The 16,532-nt window shown below is 49.9% G+C and overlaps 1 protein-coding gene across 20 annotated transcripts in view; it reads left to right on the plus strand.

Moving 5' to 3' along the window:
* The window catches only part of NCOR1 (nuclear receptor corepressor 1), a 1,907,529-nt gene that overhangs the window by 1,331,535 nt on the left and 559,462 nt on the right, over positions 1–16,532 (plus strand). For all 20 annotated transcript variants that reach the window (XM_086955042.1, XM_086955041.1, XM_086955040.1 and 17 more), the window contains one exon: positions 7,297–7,468. In XM_086955042.1, coding sequence (XP_086811168.1) covers positions 7,297–7,468 — 172 coding nt within the window. The remainder of the gene's footprint in view (positions 1–7,296; positions 7,469–16,532) is intronic.

Below are 16,532 nucleotides of genomic sequence, written 5' to 3' on the forward strand. Positions count from 1 at the left end.
GCAAAAGGTTTCACACACTCAGACTGAACTCCAGGCCAATTGCTTTTATATCAAAGATATAGTTGTTTTATTTTTAGAACCAACAGGTATCAAAATATACTGTTCTCACTATGAGAGGTCTCAGATGAGTACTTTGCAGAAAGGCAATAAACTTCGTCAACACAAAAGGTACAGGGGTTGTAGTAGGCAACACAATTCTACACGCAATTTAGCATTGAGCTCAATGGGTTTTTCTATCTAAACACAGTTGATTACTTTGTAGATTACTTTGGTAGTTCCAGGACTGGATCTTAGGTTCAGTCCTGGGGTCTAAGCTGAAAACAATTTAGTAAAAACGTTTTAGTTATTGCAGTTATTTTTCAGGAATATAAAGCTATTTTAAGAGTACACACTTAAAAACTTTTCAACATAAATCTGGCAATGTTATCCAGTGGGAGAAAATTCAGGTTGCAGGTAAAGTACGATCTTGTTACTTGTGTAATCCAGTACTTGGCTCTTAGATCCAGCACGGGGTCTCAAGGTAAAACAGGTAAGTAATTATGTTTTCAGTATTTTGTATGATTTTTAAAGAATATTTCTAGTTTTCAAAAGTAGACAGAAGAAATTTCATAGAAAAGCAGACTGGATTCCTATGGAGAAAATACAAGTTACTAGTAAACCCGATCAGGATGTCTTTTGCTGTTCAGTACTGGGCTACAAGGTACAGTACTGGCTTCACTCCTGATCACAGGTGAGAACTTCGGAATTCGATTGATTTTATATGAATATTTTAAGTTTTCAAAAGTAGACACTTAGAAGATTTTTCGAGTCAAACCAGTCAATGTTATCCAATGGCAGGTAAGTGAGTTACAGGTTTCCAGGTGAGTACTTGGCTGGTGAAGTTAGGGTTCTGGGCATAAACTCAGGGGTCTCCCAGGGTCAGATAGGTACTGTTGGTTCACCATCAGCGGCACAGGGGCGGCCGGGTGCAGAGGTAGTTAGGCCCAGTGTTATCCAATGAAGGGCAGGGGGCCTCCGGTTGGTGGCTGCTGGCTAGCAGGACACCCGGCTGTGGGAGCTGGGCTCCTGGTCACTTGCTCAGGGCAAAGGGGGAAGTAGGATAGGACAAAGGTGGCACGGCCAGCGGCACTTGGGCGGCTGGGTGCAGGGTGCTTTTGAGCTGTTGGGCGAGATTCTTCAGGGGCGACCACCACTTCGAGAGTTAAGTTGGGATCTTAGAGCACAGGTAGGTACCCCAAAGGAAGGCGCGGGGAGTTGCCGGGTGCAGGGGTGTCTTTGGGGGTCAGAAAAGCTTACCCTCAGTTGGGGGGGGGGGGGGGGGGGGGCCTTGTTCTGAGTCTGCAGGCGTCGTCCGGTTCGTCGAGGAGGGTCTTTGGGCACTGGACTTCAGGTCCCAGTCGCTGGGGGGGAAGTCCTTGTGGTCTTGGATCACTTGGGCACGGACTGGGCTCGGCGGGTGCAGAGTGGGCTGGTCCGGAGCTTCCTAGCTGACACCAGGGGGATTGTTGCAGCAGAGCCTCTGCTGATGGGAGTCCCAATCTTAAAGAGGGTCAAGGCAGGTAGGTCCTCTGGATTTCCCAAAGTTGCTGTCCGCTGGAGTCGCAAGTATTTATAGTCAGGAGCAGGTTCCAGGATCGACAGGCCGGCAGGGCTGGGGCCAAGTCAGTGGTTGTCGTCCTGTTAGCAGCTGCATGGTGAGTCTTCTTTCTTCTTTTCTTATCTGGATCTGAGGAAGGAAGTTTCCGGGAGCCCCTAAATACTAAATTTAGGAGGTTACAGGGAGGGCAAGGGCAGGGACCAACAGGTCCTTGTCCTGGGGTGGGTACACCACCTAGCCTGCTCCTCGCCTGTGGGAGGGGGCAGGAGCCTAGCTGTGATTAAGCTGGCTCCCCATCTTCAAGATGGCCGGAGCCCGGGGTCGTTCTTCCCCTGGCACAGGCTGGCACACCCCCCTTTCTGGCGTAGTTTTTCCCGCCAGTCTTCCTGCCAAAATGGGGATCAGGACTGGTGGGGGCCAGTTGCTGGATACAGCAAATGGTCTGGAGAAGCTCACAGAGGCGGCAGTCCTTTGAAGCTTCCCCCTGCCCATCCTGGGGGAGGAGACCTAGCACTTCGCCCAGGATGTGCATTGTTGCAGGCCCAGGAGAGTGGAGGGCTCTCCACCCAGGAGTCCAGCAACATGTCTGCTGTGCGGCAGCCTAGGCAGACTCTTAGTCCAGACGTGGATTGTGGTTAGATTTCAGGGGGCATCTCTAAGATGCCCTCTGTGGTGCATTTTTCAATAAATCCCACACTGGCATCAGTGTGGATTTAATGTGCTGAGAAGTTTGATACCAAACTTGTCAGTCTTCAGTGTAGCCATCGTGGTGTTGTGGAGTTCGTAATGTCGACCTCCCAGCACCATATACTCTTAATGGCATCACTACACTTACAGTGCCCAGGAATGGCGCTGGGCACTGTAGGGGCACAGGGCTCATGCACCTGTGCCCACACCACTGGCATAGGGCACCCAGCTAGAATGGTGACTGATGTATGTCAGGGCAGTGGGTTTGTGGGCATGGCACACAGGGTTGTGTGCCATGTCGACTCTGTTTAGTTCTGTACTTAAGCACTCAGTCTGCAAAGGCAGTGTGTGGGGTACAGGGCCCAGAGGGGTGGCACAATAAGTGCTGCAGCTCTTCAGGGGTCTTCTCTGGTCACCATGCCCTGGGTACCTACGGTACCATTTACTAGGGGCTGACAGGTGGCCAGAGAGGCCCTGGGTACCTGGTTGGCAGGAGCCAAGGGCACACTCAGTCAAAGCACATCAGCAGTCAGAAAAAAAGTGGGGGCATACCAAGGCAAGAAAGATAGCACTTTCTCACAAGTGCTTTAAGGACTCTCGGGCTACGGCCAGGTCCTTGGGCCTCGCCACCACCCGCCCTGTGCAGTCTGCTTTTCGCACCTTTTGTGGAAACGTAAAGGGGTGCCCCGCCAAGTCCCGCCCAGAGCTACAGGCCAGCGCAAGCTGTTCTGCCCCTGTGCGAACGGGGATGTGGGAACCAACGATGTGGTTCTGGGGTCCAGCAGGCGGGCCAGTCCACCACAGCCCCCTCTGTAGCAGCCTCCAAACCCTCCTAGTCTGACCTTTCAGGGCCACCAATCGCCTGTGAGCGCAGGATTCGACATCACCTCCCCCCTCTGGAGCACTATCACGTCAGACAGGTGGGTTTCGCAAATAGTCCGAAGGGGCTACCCCCTTTCCTTCGAGACTACCCCTCCATCCATGCCATCTCAGTACCATTGCATGTTGGAGGATCATCTGGGCCTTCTCCAACAGGAAGTTTCGGCACTCCTGGCCAAGGGTACCATCGAGCGAGTTCCTGTCCCAGAAGTAGATCGTGGTTGCTATTCCCACTACCTTCTGGTGCCCAAGAAGGAGAAAGGCCTGCGACCTATCTTGGATCTCAGGGACGTCAACCGCTTCCTCCGGAAGTAGAAGTTTAAAATGTTGACGCTGGCTCAGGTCCTGTCTGCCCTCAACCCCGGAGACTGGATGGTAGCGTTGGACTTGCAGGAAGCTTACTTTCAAATCCCAATCTTGCCGGCCCACCGGCATTACCTACGGTTCGCTGTAGGCCACATGCACTTTCAGTTCACCCTGCTCCCCTTTGGCCTTACCAGCGCCCCTCAGGTGTTCACAAAAGTGACGGTGGTGGTTGCAGCTCATCTGCACAGATCAGGTGTTTCAGTCTTCCCATATTTCGATGACTGGCTGTTGAAGGCCCAGGCTGTCGTCTCCCACCTCCAGACTACGGCCGACCACCTGCATTCGCTGGGGTTCTCCATCAACGTGCTGAAGTCACACCTGACTCCCTGTCAGACGCTCCTCTTCATCTGGTGGTTCTGGACACGACACAGTTATGGGTCTATCCTCCTGAATAGCGAGTTCAGGATATTCGAGCTATGATTCCGATCTTTCAGCCTCTATCCCGGGTTTCGGTCAGGATGACACGGAGGCTGCTGGGCCTCATGGCCTCCTGCATCCTGCTGGTATATCATGGCAGGTGGCATATGCTGGCTCTGCAGTGGGACCTGAAGTTCCAGTGGGCCCAGCATCAGGGGAATCTGTCGGTTCGCATCCAGATCTCGGAGGGCACTGCACAACAAATGCAGGGGTGACTAACGAACCGGCATTGGGTCAACAGCAGATCCCTTTCCCTAACCAGAACACAGTGGTGGCAGATGCAACCCTTCTGGGATGGGGCGGCCACATGGGAGAGGTGGAGGTCAGAGGCCCCTGGTCTTTGGCGGAGTCAGGGCTCCACATCGTCCATCTGGACTTTCGGGTGATCCGTCTTGCACTGTAAGCATTCCTTCCCTCTGTCCGGGAAAGAGTAGTGCAGGTGTGCACGGGCAACACCACCCCATGTGGTACTGCAATAAACAGGGTGGGGTGGGGTCGTGGACGTTATGTCCAGATGCCCTCCTCCTCTGGACATGGCTGGAAGATCAGGGCATATCCCTGGTGATTCAACACCTGGCAGGTTCTCAGAACAGCAAGGCGGACAAACTCTGCCGCAGGTGCATGGTGGATCACGAATGGCGACTTCACCCGGAGGTGGTGCAAGGTCTCTTTCAGCATTGGGGAAAGCCTTGGTTGGATCTATTCGCCACCGAAGAGAATGCGCAATGTCATTAATTTTGCATGTTGGAATTTCCAAGTCGGCACTCGCTAGGCGACACTTTTCATCGCAATTGGAGTTGTGGTCTTCTGTACGCCTTGCCGCCTATACCACTTCTGGCTGAGTGCTGAAGATCAAGCGCGACCGGGCCCAAGTCATTCTTGTGGCCTTGGATTTAGCACGAAGAATCTGGTATCCCGAGCTGCTACACATAGCCATTGATTCTCCGATCAGACTGCCTCTTCTGGAGGTTCTTCTGTTGCAGCAGCAGGGGACGGTCCTCCACCTGATCCTGTCCAGGCTCTACCTCCTTGCGTGGAGATTGAGCAACGTCGTTTGACCTGCCTCCTGAAGTCTGTGATGTTTTCTTGAAAGCCAGGTGTCTCTCCACTAAGACGGTGTACGCCTGCAGATGGAACAATTTTGTGGCATGGTGCACAGCAAAGGCTGTGGATCCCCTTTCCGCCCCTCTTTCTGAGATACTCTTTATTTGGCCCTGCAGCACTCTGCTCTGGACACTAAAGGGCTATCTCTCGACCATTTCAGCCTTCCTTAGGCTTCCTGATTAGCTTTCTCTTCTCAAGTGCCCTGTTGTAAATAGCTTCCTGAAGAGCATTACTCATCTTTTTCCTCCTGTTCCCTTTGTAATGCCTCAGTGAGACTTTAACTTGGTTCTTATCTATCTTATGTGTGCTCCCTTGGAGCCCCTACATAACTGTCCTCTCAGGCTTTTAACCTTGAAAACTGCCCTTCTGGTGGCCATCACCTCTGTACGCGCAGGTTGAGTGAGCTACAAGCTCTTTCTTCCAAGCCTCCCTTTCTGGCTGTTCATCTGAACAAGGTCGTCCTCCGAACTAGACCTTCCTTTCTTCCCAAGGTGGTTATTTCTTTCCACATTGGCCAAACCATCACTTTGCCCATATTGGCTAAACCACCTTCAAAAGAGGAAGAGCGGCTCCAACGTCTGCATCCAAAACGTGCACTTTCCTTCTACTTGGATCGAACCAAACAATTCCGAGTGGACGACCAGCTCTCTGTTGGTTACGTGGGTGCTAAGAAAGCTTGGGCCATGCACAAACCAACCATATCCAGGTGGGTTCTTCTATGCATCAAAGCTTGCTATTCTTTGGCAAAGAAGGAGCCTCCAGTAGGGCTGTGCGTCCATTCCATAGGGCGTCAGCAGCTAGTACTGCTTTGAGACGTGGAGTCCCTCTTAATGACATCTTTGAGGCAGCTACGTGGGCATTGCTGCACACGTTCACCAAACACTATTGCCTGGATAGGCAAGTCCGGAGAGACAACTTCTTTGGCCGTTCTGTTCTCCAGAACTTTCTGATGTGAACTTGGTTCACACACCACCTCCGGGGTTGGTATTGCTGGGGTATCTATTCTAAGGTAAGGAATCTATAACTTACTGATTCTTTCAGATTAACAAATTACTTACCTTTGGTAACAATATATATGTTGAAAACATACGTTAGTTATAGATTCCTTACCGCCACACCCATCCTCCCCGTTCTGCAAACTGATTTCTAGGGTTAGACTTCCTGTAAGGGCCCTAGCTTTGTGCACCAGTGGTCAGTGTCTTGCATGGCTCTGCGCTTTTGGCGTGGTAAGTCGTGTACAGAACTGACGTCCGCGACGAACGCGGAGTCGACCGACGCCACCTTCCAACTGCTGACTAAAAACTTTCCGCATCCAGTCTGACACCTGGTGGTAATTCTAAGGAAAGGAATCTATAACTAATCTATGTTTCTTACAGATATATCGTTACTGAAGGTAAGTAACTTGTTCACCTGGTTTTGATATATTGTAGGCTAGCAAGGTGAGCTAGTGGGATTTCTCAATGTGGGTAGTGATGTGGTCATATTTCTAGGCCGTTGATAACACGTAATATTGCATATAGGATACCCTTAAGACGAACCACTGTAGAATCTGGTAGGCATGGCACATAGCAATGTCCCAAGTCTGACTCAAGTGAACAAGGGCTTAAGCAGCAATTCTGATGTCTCTATATAAACGGATGGATTTAACTTTCTTTAATAGAAATTTACATTTTCTTGCCAATGTGTTTTTATCCAGGGTGAATCAAAGTGACTTGACAGGGGATAGTTGGTGTTTGAATTCATACAGTTCTAGTGATTCAGCCAGGTTTGGACTTCACATTACTTGGTCTTGGCAAATAACCGGTATTCAGTCTTGGTAGGGTTGTGTTTCAGGTCCTGAAGAGTTGCAAGGACTTTTTTTTAACAGTTAATTCGTAGGTAGATGGTGTCTTTTAAAGCTCTGATATAAAAAAAAAATGTACTTAGCCCATATTTGGTAGGTCAAACATTCATTATATGAAGTCTAAGTGGCTACTAGAGACCTAATATGAAATGATATCAGGCTTTTAAAAGGCAGCTACCTGCAGAGCTATTCCAGTATTCACTGGATATTATTGTCATTTTAAAATCTTCACTGAAATTTCAAGTGACCAACCCTCCTGATCATTGATATCACGAGTAAATCACTTATAAGATCAGGAGCCTAAAGTTCAATAAAAGCAACCTAAAATATCTAACGTTATGAGCTCAGTGAATTTTTTAAAGCTTTTAATGTTTGTCTCTATTTTCGTTACAATTTGTTGCAGGGTACACCAGCTCTGTCTCAGACTGGCATTGCTGGAGACACAATGCTGAAAGGGTCAGTCACCAGATTGTCCACTGAAGATCTCAGCAGCCCTGAGAAAGTCAGAGAAGAGGGCGCAGCCAAAGGTCAAGTTATTTATGAAGGCAAGAGTGGGCTCGTCATGTCCTATGACAGTAAGTGCATGTGTGTGGTCTAATAGCTATTAGAATTGAATACAAAAATACTTTGGAATAGAGTTGGTTTTACTTGCAGTCCTTTTCTGATTGAGACATTTAGCCGCAGATTACTTCCCTTTGAACTTTTAAGCGTCATACTGGATCAATTAGATTTTTCTTAGCGGAACCCGTGTACCCCGTTAGTGGTGTCGGTCGACTCTGCGTTACTTCTTGAGTATCTTGTTCATCGTCGTGACGTCCATGTCGTAAATATAGCAGCCACTCCGGTATGCTGGCGTCACTTCTTTTCTTACCGGGCCAGCCAGCACAGATCTGTCGAAGAGAGCTACCCCCTGTTTCTTTTTTGACATACTTTTTTCGACTTTTTGTAGACTCTTTTTGGTGTGTAGGATGTATAGTAAGAAAACCTTGGGGTTCAAACCGTGCAGTGCCTGTCACCGTGCCATGTTGGTCACAGACTCCCACTTAGTGTGTCTCTGGAGCGCAACAACAACAACATGAAGTAGTGCTCCGATTGCTGGGCCATGGCGCTGAAAGCTATGAAGGAGCGGTCTCTAAAGCGGATTGTGGCTTGGCATCTGGCACCACGGAGGTCGCTTTGTCGATCTCGACCCCGGTCTAGGTCTCGTTTGAGAGGAAGGCTTGAGCACCTCTCCAGTGAATCGAAGTCACCATCGTCTAAGTTGTCGTAGTCAGGGTAAGAGGCACCACAAACAAACACAAGTAGTCGAAGCGTGCTCCGTGGAGCGGGTGTCTGGGTCAGCTCCTTGTTTCACTGCCTTCCCGGGTCCGGGAGCGACACCCACGCAGTTTAAGCAGTTTTATGACTCCATGTGTGCCATATTTGACCGGTCGTGCTGTGCCGGCGCGCCTTCGGGCCCTGCAGGCTTTGATGATGGCGCAGTCCCCGTGGGTTCTGCGGCTTTGGCCTCCAAGTGGACTCGTTCCTAGATTCCGACCAGCGCAGGACACGCATCCACAGTGACCTTCCCTGGCGCCTTGTCCACGCCGAGGGCGTTGCCGGCGCCACCACCCCAGTCCTCATTCTCGATGACACTGAGCCGGTCGGGCATCCTCCGGCGCCGACTGAGCCATATGGCTCCATGCAATTAAGCCTGCCCTATTCTGACGGGTTAGGAATGGATGAGGAGGATTGAGAGGGGGAGCAGGATCCCTTATAAATCCCGTAACCACAAGACCTGGACTGGTATAAGGATCTGGGTGAGGTGATGCCAGTGGTCTGGACACTTCCCCAGATTCTGGCATGCTGTCTCCACATAACCTGTCTACGGAGGAGGGGGCATCATTTGCTATGGTGGTGCGGAGGGCTGCTGAGCCACAATACCCTCCTTCACTGCAAATCTTCCTAGTCCGATCCACCAGGATCATTCACGACCAGTCAGTGGCAGAATACGCCGCCATCATCACCACTGGCGAAACATCACCTTTGAAAGGTGGGTTTTGCAAATAGTCTGAGGGGCTACTCCGTCCCCATAGAGACTACCCCTTCATATATGCCTCTAGTGTACAATCAACTGACGCAGGATCACTTTCCTCTACTACTCGAGGAAGTCAAAACTCTCTTGGCCAAGGGAACTATTGAGAGGTTTTCCGGGCCAGAAATAGGCTTGTGGTTGTTATTCTCGCTATTTTCTGGTTCCAAAGGAGGGAGGCCTTCGTCCTATCCTCGACCTTAGAGCCCTCAACACAGAGAAGTTCAAGATGTTCACCCTAGCTCAGGTCCTGTCTGCCCTGGACCCTGGAGACTGGGTGGTTGCGCTAGACTTGCAGGATGCCTATTTTCATTTCCCGGTCCTGCCTGCCCAACGTTCCAACCTGTGGTGTACGGTGGGCCGCAAGCACTTGCAGTTAGCGGTGCTCTCCTTCGGCCAAACTAGTGTCCCTCGGATGTCCACAAAGGTGATAGCGGTAGTCGCAGCCCAGCAGCGAAGATCAGGGATTCCAGTCTTCTCCTATCTCGATCACTGGTTGTTGAAGGTGGGCTCATCCCAAGCAGTCGTCTCCCTCCACCAGACTACGGCGAACCACCTGCATTCACTGTGGTTCACTATCAACATGCCAAGTCAAACTGACTCCCTCTCAGACGCTCCCTTTTATTGGGTTGGTTCTGCCAACCAGGTACCTAGGGCCTGTGTTCTTTCCCTAAAACTGTACAGTGTGCCTCCAAATTGGCAACTTTCTGTCCACATGTAAGTCCCTTGTAAAAGGTTCCGTAGGTACCAAGGGCTCTGTGACCAGAGAAGGCCTCTAAAGGCTGCAGCACTTATTGTGCCTGTAAGACAGTGGCTCTGTGTATATACTGCACCAAGGTAAGGTACAGTGTGCACAGAGTCCACAGAGGTATGGCAGAGGTTCAAGTTAGATATAACCTTACTCTCTAAAGTAGTAGCTTGGTCGAGCAGTAAATCAGTATCAGCAGACAGTGTAAAGCATTTGTTGTACACACTCAGTCAGCAAATGGTCTCTCACACTCAAGAGCTGAACTCTTAGCCAATTGTTTTGTATATAAATATATCGTTTTATTTTCGAACCACAAGTATGTATAAAAATACTTTCTCAGAATGAGATGCTACAGTTGAATATTTTCAAAAAGCAGTAGACTTTTAAATGCAATAGATAGTTGTTGCAATATGCAACACAAGTTAAACACAATTATAACATTGAGCTCAATAGGAAGTTTTAAGTAAATGCAATAAAATCACTTTACAAATGTTTTTCTTACTCGGGCTGGATCCTGGAATCAGCCCAAGTGCATTTCCTGTAAACAGTTGAAAGAAATCGTTTTTGTTACACAGGCGCTTTTTAAGGAATACTTGTATGTTTTGGGAAAATCGACAGAAGAGATTTTGTTCAAAACCAAGCAATGTTATCCTATGGGAGGAAATCCAGTTATCAGACAATCACAGTTGTAATTACTTTTTTGGGTCAGTTCTGGGCACAAAGATCCAGCACTGGGATTTCTCCTGGTAACTGGTGAGTAAATTCGTTTTCGTCAATAGGATAATTTTTAAGGAATATTTCAAAGTTTTAAAACTCGACACTTAGAAGAATTTCCAAGTGGAACCCAGCCAATGTTGGAGGAAATCAAGTTATCGGTCTTTGGGTAAGTACTCGACTGGCAGAGTTAAGGTTCTGGGGTAAGACTGAGGGGTCTCCCAGGGTCAGGTAGGTACAGTCGTTACACCCTCAGCGGCACAAGGGCAGATGGGTGCAGAGTGAGTTGGCCCAGTGTAAGCCTATGGCGGGCAGGGGGCCTTTAGTTGGTGGCTGCTAGCAGGCAGGCCACGCGGCTGTGGGAGCTGAACTACTGGTCACTTACACAGGGCAAGTAGGATAGGACAGATGCTGCACTTCCAGTGGCACTCTGGCAGCTGGGTGCAGGGTGCTTTTGGGCCATCGGGCGCCCAATGTATTTCAATGGGAAAGCTGCAAAACAAACAATGGCTGCAAGCTCGGGACAGAGATTCTTCAGGTACGACCACCACTTCGATAGGTAAGTTGTGAAGATGTAGGTTAGGTAGCCACTGTAGGAGAGTAGGGTCTGCAATCCTATGATCACCCAGATTTTTTGCTTTTGTTTCACTGGTTTACGACTTTCTCTGGCTGTGGGCCTGCTAATCAGACCCACAGCCTAGCTGTTCTCTCACTAAATTACATCGTGTACCTTAGGTGCATTTACCAATTGGTACTGGGCCACCTTATCAGACCCTGTAACTCAGGGCGTAGGTGTACCCAGGGCCTACCAGGGGCTGAAGCATGTATTATGCCACCCCTGGATGGCCATCTAAATCTGACACAACTGGCTGTACGACAGCTGGGGCAAGGTGGTGTAATCACCCTTTGCTTTAGATATAGTATACCTGTATCTAACCCTAAAAATGGACACACAGATTCCTATCAGTCACTCCTATGGCAGGCCTTGACAATCCTGAAGGCAGAGTGCTTGGAATCGTGTGAGATGGTGCTCTGGCATGAGCTGAGCCCGTTTGCAGCTTGCGGAACCAAGTCCTAATAGCTGTTCCATGATAACGCATACCATATACTCTTAAGTGCATTATAATCCTCGCGGTTAAATGCTATCTTTGGTATCGCTTTATCAAAACATGTCGAGTAAGGTGTCATACGAATTGGAATACTAACCCCTCGCCAATTCTGGCGACGGGGTTAGCATTCCACCCTTCTAAAGGGGCACAACATGTATGTAACTGTGAACCCCGGTTAAAGTTAACTCAAGCCTCAGCATCACAAAATGGATGCTGCCACCACAGACACGAGTCTGACCCCCTGCAGCTGAGAGTCCTTCCAGCGAGGGGAGCTTGGACAAAGGGTTTCCTGTCAGGGGCGGTGCTAGCACCATCCCAGACAGGGTTTTGTGTATCCTGGGTAGGCAGGGCTTTACAGGAAGGTGACTGCAAGTGGCACCCCGGTGCTCACTACGCATCTGCCGGCTAGAACCAGTTCCAGGGGCACACCAGCCCCTGGCCTGGGGAAAGTCCGGCATGGGAGAGGGGTGTAACCACCCCCCTTCCTGGTCCCACCCCTAGGGCAGGACCTAGTCGCGTACCCACCCCTTTCTTTAGGATAAAGGCAGGAGCGGGGACCCTTCCAAATTAGATCATCTTTGAATCAAGAAACTACTTTCTACGAAAGGAACTATCGACTCCTCTCAAGATTTCTCCCTTGTGACTAAGGAGTAGTGGTCCTGCACCCGCAGGCACCATCTAAGAACTCTGCGGTTTGCTGCACGTCCTTCCTCCGGAATCCGACTGACCAGCTCGACGAGACCCGGCTTCCCTGGCACCTCTGACCTCTACCTACCTCTACAGCTAAGCTGAGAACCGTAGGTGCGACGAGACCTCGAGGGACCGGCCATCATCAGAACTGCACGACTTCTATCCAGCACGACCACCGAGGGATCCTCTGGTGAGTGCTTTGGGGTCCGAGAAGCCCCGACCCTGAGCAGCTCCTGCACCGAAGTCCAGCCCCCCAGCATCCACGAGATCTGCGTGGGGCCCTTCTGCTTTGTGGCTGCTCACCGCGTTGTCTGGCTACTAGCCCGCTGGCTTGTGGCCTTCCCGACGACGACATCACCACTGCTGGTCTGGTTGCTCCAGACTGGCCCTGGCTCCCTTCCAAAAGAGGAGCACCCCAGACCCTCCTGGTCCACTCCAGACGCCATTTTGAGTCCACCGCGTGGGCTTGAATTTGCCAAGACTTGTTGCCCCAATCCTGGGTCCAGCGACGTCGACAGCATCAACCATCGTGGGACAGCTCGCACCTCCATCCTGGTCGCCGACAACGCCTCCTGGTCCGTGAGACTGCAGAGCCCAGCGTCGCCCACTCACCTGGTCGAGGTGACTTTGCCCGGTGCCATCCTGGTGCCCACACAATCACTGGCTAGTGATTAAAGAACTTGGTCCCCTCTGCTTTCAGGTGTCATCCATCTTCGATCCAGGCTTGGATCCATCGAACAATCTTCACTGGTCGCCTGCCAGCAACTTCTTTCTTCAGGCTCATGGTTCGTCAACGAGGATTCCCGACGTCTTTTCAGACCTATGCAGCCGCAGCCCCTGGGCTAGGTAACTTCGGCATTTCGGTGCCCCAGCATAGCCTCACTATCTAAGGGTCCAGATCCACTGGTGTTTTCAACCTACCTTATCGGGTTCGCCCGAGAACACTAACTTTGCTTTTACTAGCTCCCATAGACTTTGTACCGCATCCCGCGTGAGAGTGCACACTCTGCACCTGAGTCCCCTAGGCCTCCTACTAGTATTCTGAAGGTTCAGTAACATAGTCCTAGCGATTCCAAAGCCTATTAGTCTAGTACTTACCTGCTAGTAATTTCGCATTCCACTTTCATAGTATATGGTTTTTCGTGCCCCTCGGGCATTTGTGTAAATTGTGCAACTTGAAGTATTTTCGTAAGAGTTTTGTTGTGTGCTTAGTACCCTGTCCTCATAAAGAGTACAGGGCTGTTGTGATCTAAATAAATACACTGTTTATTTTCATAACACTTGTGTGGTGTCCTTTCACTTGGTGTTCAAGGGGTATATGTGATGGTATAACAGCTGGCTTAACACGCCCTCTAGAGTTTAGCCCGAAGACTGCTCGTATCCACGCTACTAGGATAGCTGGTCTATAAGGTTGACTTACAACCAATCACCATAAGGGTTGTTTGGACTTATACAAAGTGCTCACTAGAATAGTGAACATTATATATCAGGCCAACTTCTCACATTGGTGAGCAGCGGTTGGGATTTGAGCTTGCTGTTGTTTTTCCACACGTATCCTAAGAATATCTTGTGAAAGATCACATAAGTACTCCAGGTACATATAACTTAGCTTAGAATACTCTTAGTTCTACTGAACCAGCTGTTGTAGCTTCTCAAGGCTTAGCGCACCTTGGCTACAACTCTTAGCAAGGGATCAGTAGGCAAACAAATAGTGTAGGTAGGTGCATCACTTATACCACACTAGAAACAGCATGTCAGACAAAGGAGGAAACTCTGAGTCTCCCCTTGTGTCAGTGGACCCTCCACAGGTCACTTCCAGATATGCTGCTCTTAGCTTCCAGGAGATGAGACAATTGTGTACCTCCAGGAAGCTAAAACAGGGTTCTAACCCTACAATCCCATTCCTGATTGGTCTCTTAGAGACTTATGATTCCAGGAGGGCTGGTAACCCAGACCCTTCTAATCCAGATGGGACAATGACTCCCCTAGAGGGAACCTCAGGTGACCCTGACCTTATCCATCTCTCTGCAGAAGGTGAAGAGCAGGATGAGGATCTAGAGCCATCTGAGGACGAGGCAGACAAAGGTCAAGAAGTAGTTAGCCAGCTAACTCAGGCCAACTTAAGCAGGCATGAGAATGGTACTAGGAGACCCCTGGGGCCCCTCTCAGGCCAGCTTAACATTGGGAATGGACGAGTTAGGTCTCTATCCAGAGGCTCTAACAGATCCATTCGAACCAATGGCTCTCAGACCTCTTCTCATAGAGGGATGTCCTCCCCTAAGAGAAGGGAGCACGAAGCTAAGATGAGGGAAGCCAATCTGAGGATTGCAAGGGAAGAACTTGCCCTGGCCAAAGAGAGGCTTGCCTTTGCTAGAGAGCAAAAGTTAAGTGGACAAGATTCCACTGGTGGCAGCATTCCCCCAAGGGAAAACAGGAGTTTAGACACTAGACACCTGAGTAAGTTAGTGCCCCCCTTTAAACAAGGGGATGATATCCACAAATGGATAACTGCTTTGGAGAGGGCTTGCACTGTACAGTGTGTCCCCCAGAGTCAGTGGGCAGCTATCTTGTGGCTCTCCTTTGAAGGTAAAGGTAGAGACAAGCTCCTCACTACTAGAGCTGAGGATGCTAATGTTTACCAAGTCCTGAAAAATACACTGATAGATGGGTTTGTCCTAACCACTGAGCAGTACAGGTTGCTGTTCAGGGATACCCAGAAAACTCAGTCTCAGGATTGGTCTGACTTTGTTGATTGTGCCACTAAGGCTTTGGAGGGCTGGTTGCTGGGCAGTAAGGTTACTGATTACACAGGATTGTATAATCTGATCATGAGGGAACAGATTTTAAACAATTGTCAGAACCAGTTGTTGCATCAGCATCTTGTTGACTCAGATCTGACCTCTCCCCAAGAATTGGGAAAGAAGGCAGACAGATGGGTCAGAACAAGAGTTAAGCAGAACCAGGGCCAGAACCAGGGTGGTCAGAAGAAAGCAGACCAGAAGGGTAAAGATACAAAAGGTGAACAAAATGACCAGAAGTCTTCGACAGGTCCCCAACAATCCAAAGAGGGTGGGGGTCAGGCTTCCCAGAAGAAGAAGAATCAAGAAGGCCAGTCAAAAAGGTGGTGCCAGTACTGTAAAAGTAAAACTCACTGGTTTAGTGAGTGCACCAAGAAAGGAGGGCAGACTCCTGCTACTGCAGCCCCTAAGGCACCTGTGCCCCCTAGTACAGCCAGCAGTAGTAGTGCACCTCCCAAGGGACTAGTTGGGTTAACCTTGGGTTCTGAGGGGTATGACAACTTAGTTGGCACACTCACTCAGGCTGTCCTTGTCTGTACAGGGGATGTGGATGTATCCCCTGATGTCAGTCCCAATACTTTGGGCAAATACAGACAGACACCTTTGATAAATGGCAAAATGGCTCAGGCCTATTGGGACACTTGTGCCAGTGTCACCATGGTGACACCTAACTTTGTGGACCCTGGACAGATCATGCCAGGTACAGATTTCCTGGTGACCAATGCCAGCAACGTCACTACCAGTCATAGTATGGCGATTGTTGCTTTCTCCTGGGGAGGGGTAAATGGCCAAAAGAAGGTTGTAGTTAGTTCAGACCTCCCAGTGGATTGTTTGTTGGGCAATGATTTGGAGTCATCACAATGGTCAGAAGTGGAGCAGAGGACTCACATGGAGATGTTAGGCTTGCCAGCACATGTGCTTGCTGTGACTAGGTCACAGGCCAGAAAATGCCCCACTGAACAGGTGCTGGATCCTGGAACAATGGACCAGCCACCTTCCAAGATGAGCAGTAGGGTTAAGGCATTGCCTTCCCCCTTGCCCCAGGTTGAGGATCAAGTCTCAGAGGAGGCTGACCTACAGGAATTGAGGGAAACTGAGCCTAAAGAATTTGAACTTGATCAAGTTGAATTTCTGGGCTCAGGGGGACCCTCAAGAGAAGACCTGGGGAAGGACCAGTTAGACTGCCCTTCCCTTGAACCCCTCAGACAGCAGGCTGCTGCTGAGGCTGCTGGGAACGCCACAGGTACCCACAAGGTATACTGGGATGATGGACTCCTGTACACTGAGGCAATAGACCCCAAGCCTGGCATGGCCAGGAGGCTGGTTATCCCCTTGTCTCAGAGAGGTTTCCTTCTTACCTTGGCCCATGAGATTCCCTTAGCAGGACACTTAGGCCAGACAAAGACTTGGGACAGACTTGTCTCACACTTTCACTGGCCTCATATGAATGAAGATACCAAGGAGTTTTGTCGCTCCTGTGTCACTTGCCAAGCCAGTGGTAAGTCAGGT

Source organism: Lissotriton vulgaris, chromosome 2_1 (assembly GCF_964263255.1).
Source record: "Lissotriton vulgaris chromosome 2_1, aLisVul1.2, whole genome shotgun sequence".
NCBI lineage: Eukaryota > Metazoa > Chordata > Amphibia > Caudata > Salamandridae > Lissotriton > Lissotriton vulgaris.